General features: G+C 34.6%; 1 protein-coding gene across 1 annotated transcript; it reads right to left on the bottom strand.

Annotated features, from left to right (window-relative positions):
* Nucleotides 1-294: 294 nt before the first annotated feature.
* On the bottom strand, nucleotides 295-4,685 carry LOC111502974 (uncharacterized). Its single transcript, XM_023157170.2, has 4 exons — nucleotides 4,608-4,685; nucleotides 4,512-4,550; nucleotides 1,876-2,144; nucleotides 295-846 (listed from the first exon to the last, which is right to left on the bottom strand). Exons 2-4 carry the CDS (start codon nucleotides 4,543-4,545, stop codon nucleotides 370-372), a joined length of 780 nt encoding a protein of 259 aa, XP_023012938.1. The 5' UTR covers nucleotides 4,546-4,550; nucleotides 4,608-4,685; the 3' UTR covers nucleotides 295-369.
* Nucleotides 4,686-5,923: the final 1,238 nt, after the last annotated feature.

Genomic DNA, 5,923 nt, shown 5'->3' with positions numbered 1-5,923 from the left:
GACCGTTGTTTCTAGCAATATATCCTATGAAAATCAGTCCTCTTTGAAAATTGCTTTCTGACTGTGTCCATTGAGTCCACAAAAAGTAGAGTTCAAATGAGGAGTTTATATGTAAACCAGATTGATAACAATATTTATCACATTTTGGAGGATACATTTTGAGTTATGACTTCTCCATTGTTCATTCTGAATAAATGGTGAAACTAGAACCTCTGACTTGGAATTAACCCAAAAGAAGCACTTCTCCAAAACACCAGAATTGTAATTCTCATGATTACTTGGGAAATATGAAAACAAAAATATGAGATGTAAAAAAATGTATTATTCTGAAAAGTATCACTGGGTTCTTAATGCAATTAAATAATGGTTCTACCACCCATGACCATAACCGCTGAAACCACCTTTCGATGCACTAGCTGCTACTGCAGCTCCAGCAGCTGCGGCATTCGACTGTGCGGAGTGAGCGGCTGCGGCTGCTTTTTGAGCCGATGCTTCGGTATCTTGCAATTCTCTCAAAGCGGACTGTAGTTGGGAAAGAACTTGATTCAAACGTTGCTTGGCTTCTGCAATCATAGCGTGCTGAGATGCAGCAGCATTGGCAGCCTCAGCTGCAGCCTGGGATGCATGTTGACTTCCTCCTTGAGCAGCAGCGAGGGCAGCTGAAAGAGTATTGACTTGGTTTTGCGCCTGAGCAGCGGCTTCTTCCGCAGCACGTACTGCGGCTTCAGTTTGTTGGTATTGAGCAATTTCGACTTGGAGTTGGCTCTGAGCTTCTGCAAGTTGGGCTTTCAGGTTTCCTACAAGGGCTTGTTTTCCCACTAAAGCTGCTTGAGCGGCTTGAGCTGCCTGAAATTTTTTTGAGGTGTTTTGTCAAGAAGATACACGATATAAAATAGGTACATATAACATATATGAGTTCATTACAAATGTTAAAATTCAGTCAAAAATTATTCGATTCAAATGTTTTTCTGCATTAAATTTACAATTCAAAGTTGCCAGTGAAATTATAAATAGTTTGATCTGAATAATTATTTAAAATATGCAATTATTTTATAGTTATTCGATTCTATTCACATCTAGCAAGTGTTTTTTTTCATTTTGTGAATGGTTTCTGGAGAATAATAAAAAAATAAAAAGAGAAAACGAAGAAGATATCATATCAGCAATCAAAATAAGTCGATTTTCAGTGACAAATGCGAGTAGAGGCACTGGAAAAGAAGTAGAACCACTTGGGATAGTTCTGACGTTAAGCTACAAAAGAACAACATTCTATTATTGTGAATACCGATTCCGATCTGCTGGATTCATATGTAACATCATCTGATCTTTTGGCGCTAGGACTCGAACGATATATACCCATCCGTTCTCGAAAATGAATATTTCAAGACTCAAAGTAAAATTTTCATCTCAGGTGTTCTTTAGAACTCCTACAAGTTTAACTGAAAAAATATTTCTGTTGGACTATCTGTTGGGAACAGAAAATGCTAGAAAACATAAGTAACTCAGTTGTAGAAGGAATTTCTCAAATTCGAAGTAATTAATGTAGTACATGTTAATCTTTAAAAAAATCGAAAGCTGAATATTGAGACCACCGAATTTCATTTTATTGAGGTGAAAATATATAGATAATTTTCTTTTGATAACTTAAAGAGGTATTCTGAGTTCTTTATCTTCAATTATCGTTTGATAGGATAGACATATTTGCCGCTCCGATACAATATAAAATACTCTTTGAAAACAATATACAAGCCTACCGCCATAATTCGTGATTAAATATTTCACTTGTATCAACCAAACGCTTTTGTGAATCTCATCTCCATTCATTCATCCAATATATCCCATCCATATCATTACATGTATTACTATCATACTCACACCAATTGCAACGCTTGCTAAATTGTTTTTGACTTCATGAGCAGCTTGACTTCCAGCAGTGTGCTGATTTTGAACGGCATTTTTTGCCTGTACTGCTGAACTGTGTGCCAAACTGGAAAGAACTGCTCCATTGCTACCTTTACCAATATCATATCCACCAAAATCTCCTTTTCCAAAGGAACTGCTGTAGCTGAAGCTTGCTGAAGGATGTGGATCAAGAACTACGTTTTCTTGCTCGAATCCTACCTTACCCGCAGAAGATATGGCAGCTGGAATGATGATAAGTCATTTGAGAGTGCACTTTTGAATATATACTTTCTTTGTATATTCTTCGATGAAAATTTGGTTTCCTCATCTCATAATTTTCTCGAATTAGCATGAGTAAATCATTTTATGTGTGGTAAATAACTCAACGTTCATGAGTTTTCCAAATATAGGTCAAACACCAAGGATATTTTTATAAAATCTTGATTTTGATTACACAACAATGTCCCCTGAAGAGATATCATCTTATATTCGTATTGGAACCACCAAACCATCAACAATTGGGGATGAAACCACACTGGAGGCTCTCATCCAAAAATTGGACAGAACTCGTTGACACATTCATCCTTTATTATGGAAATTTTTCTCTGATATGATTATGCTATAGAATCATTTCTGGCCTAAGTCCTAGCACAAAATATTTTTACTGGAGTTTTTTTCCAACACCAAACCATTATTTTAACACCTAGACGCGTGTTTCGATCACCAAGTGGTCATCTTTAAGAGGAAGATCGAACAAGAGGAAGATCAGTTTGATCTTCCTCTTGTTCGATCTCTTGAAGATGATCACTTGGTGATCGAAACACGTGTCGAGGTGTTAAAATAACGGTTTGGTGTTGGGAAAAAATATTCATTACTACACCAAGGGTTTTAAACAGTGCGTTACAAGTATAAAATGTTTTGAAACGAATTTTCCTGAGTTACCCAGGACTGATTCCAACCTATTCATGCTATGAACGTTTTTGAAGAGATGTTATGGAGCTGTTGATGATGAAAAGAGTAACAATGAAATGGTTTCCATAGCCTATGTATGAATTCATACAAATAGTTCATAAAAACGTATCATTGGCTTGAACATTACAGGGCGATCTTTAAGTCTTCGCCTACTTTTATATTTAACTCCCAGATGGTCAGTGAAATGATATTATATTCTGTAACATTATAGGAAAACAGTTTTTCTGAAGATAACAATTGAATGACCTTGGCATTGTATTCTACCAATATTATTGTACCGATAGTGAGAAATCTTCTTTTATAAACATTTTATATCAAACTCAAGTATCTGCTCTGAACAAAAATAGTGATTCAAGAGGAAGTTTATATGTATATAAGATGTATAATATAGTAGAGAAAAACTAATAATTTTTAGAGTTTTCTAATGTGATGTCGCAAAGAAGCTAACGCTGGCCAAACCCTAAGAGATAGATACAGTACTACAATACCGTACAGTACTGTACAGTAAAAAGGTCTACCAAAAAGTCTACAACAACTATTTTTTATCCTTTACTTTTCTACGAAGCGATTTCAAACAATGCAGCATTAATCCTTATTCAGTTGGGTACCTTACATACATTGTGCATTTAATATACATCAATATGACCCTTTACAGCATGTAATTTGAATGAATTTTTTTGAAGATATTGCACCCGTGCGGAGTCAGGGCGGATCGCTAGTTGCATTATAAGTGAAAATTTGTAGCTATCGAAAGGCACGGCATTGTGATTGGGTCCTTTTCAATTATTTTTGAAGAATGTTAACATCTTACGATTCACATTCTATTAATTTTCCAGAGAAAATTGTTGAATATTCTGTTGCTGTTAGGAGTTTTTAGTGACATGAATGAACTTTTCGCATATTGAACCCCCTTGTATCTACCATTGATAGCAGTTGGCGGATTTGTATGTAAAAAATGATATTGTTAGTTTTCAGGCAATCTAGAATTTTTAACTTCACCAAATTCAGTTTTAGAGGTAATTGGTGATTCATTGGGTCAACAACATTTAGCAATTTAATTTCCCATTGAAACATCTAAATTTTAGTTACACTGGCAGTTACAGTTCATGAGAAATTTGTATGAATTCATAAATATGATGTGTTGAACAAAGAGAGAAAAATTAGTTGTAAAGTTTTTCATTAGGAATTGAAACTATAATGATATTCATTTTCCATTCGACGCATAACATGTATGTACTGAAGTACCAAATGAAGTTATTTGATATTTCAATTCATTCACATTCACAAAACAAACATTTTTGAATATCCGGAATAATATTATCGCTTTCCATTGAAATTTTGTATTTTACGATGATGTTATTTTAGACTTGTTACAAAAAAACATAAAAGACATTGAATATTTTATTGTGTAATTTATGACGATTTCCACGGCAATATTAGGAAAATTAAAGGAAATTAATTTCCTTTCTTGGCGATATATTCAAAATATTTCCATTCATATTGAATTTTCGAACGTTTGACCTTATTTTGAAAATTATCAACCCATTTCGAAAATAGGGTAGAACAGAATAATTTTTCATATTATTTCTATTCACATGTGAAATGTAACTATGATATTGATTAAAATTAACACTCACCGACAGAAGCAACTATCACGAAAAACTTGAACATCTTCACTGAAACAGTAACATAATGTTTGAGATCACTGAAATGTATACAGCTTAAGTACTTACGATTGGCGCAAATCTACAGCTACTCAACTTCGGAAACTTGGTGGTAGTGATTCCTTCTTCGTTGTTCTAATATTTATATGATAAAGTTTGAAAGGGAGTCTCACTGATGGAGGGGTTTTGTGGAATTTGATTGTAACAGAATTTACGATCAATGACCAATGTATACTTTCGTCAGGCGTGACCGTTTGTAACAACCAGAGCCGTAGTTAAAAAAAAAGCCAAAATAAGCTTGACTCACAATGAAGGCAAACTTTCGCTTTGTTTTCATATTTTCTTCAGGAATAATTGGAATATATTTTAGATAAGGGGATAATACATGATATGGAAGAAATAAAAGCAAATATGTGAAATGAATTATGAATATCAATTTGATCTATTCGATTATATTTGCAATTTTTCGAAATAGCCTTTTCGACATTTCAATTCTCCAGTAAAAATGAGAATCTGAACAGTTATTCATGACAAAAGTTGAAAATATAAGTATGTATGGCACAAGACGTGATATTGAAAACATATCAAATGCAATAAACTCCATTACCACGAGTTGCCTAATATATTTTTCTATGTTCGTGATATAACAAAAAAACGTTCCATTTGGGTAGTAATGTATGTTCGAAAACAAAAATACTTCTGACTACAAACGTACTTCGGACGTGATTCAAAACGTACAAGAAATACTTGATACAAATACTTGAATGTGAATGAAAAAATAAAATACCCCAGGTATTTGTGATACACTGTTTGGAAACTTTGCTGTAGTAATGAATACTTTTCAACACCAAACCGTTATTTCAACACCTCGACACGTGTTTCGATCACCAAGTGATCATCTTCAAGGTATCACCATATAATTAGTTTTGCCTCTCTCCTCTTCCTAGATTTAGAATTGATATTTTCGAAATTTCTGCATGTTATTTCTATTATTTCATTAATAGAGATCGAGGTCGATAACCCGTTTCTTCGATGTCGATATTTCTCCATTTGAAAATGCGCTGAACTACTTTATGATTGTCAGACCTTTGAGCATCGTTGTGGTCATGTAGAAGTTGAGCTAGATTAAACAAATGAATATATTACATCCTGCCGATGATCATACGCTTGGGAAGGTTAAAAACGTTGAGATGAGGTTTTTGTAGCTAGCGTTGCTGACGCGAGGGCTTGGGAGTTTTTTGAGAGAGACAGAAAAAGTCGGTCACCGGAGCCCGTCGAGACGAGATCGGGGGTCTCATCCCTCAGCCTTCGAGGCTGAGAAAGGTGGTCTTAATAGGGGAGTTGTTTTGTCTAAGCGCGTGGTGCGAAATTTAAGGAAAATCGCT

This window comes from Leptinotarsa decemlineata, unplaced genomic scaffold (assembly GCF_025532065.1).
Source record: "Leptinotarsa decemlineata unplaced genomic scaffold, Ldec_3_MD MMD2_tig00026336_RagTag_RagTag, whole genome shotgun sequence".
Classification (NCBI taxonomy): Eukaryota; Metazoa; Arthropoda; class Insecta; order Coleoptera; family Chrysomelidae; genus Leptinotarsa; species Leptinotarsa decemlineata.
This window is presented reverse-complemented; position numbering and strand designations above follow the sequence as displayed.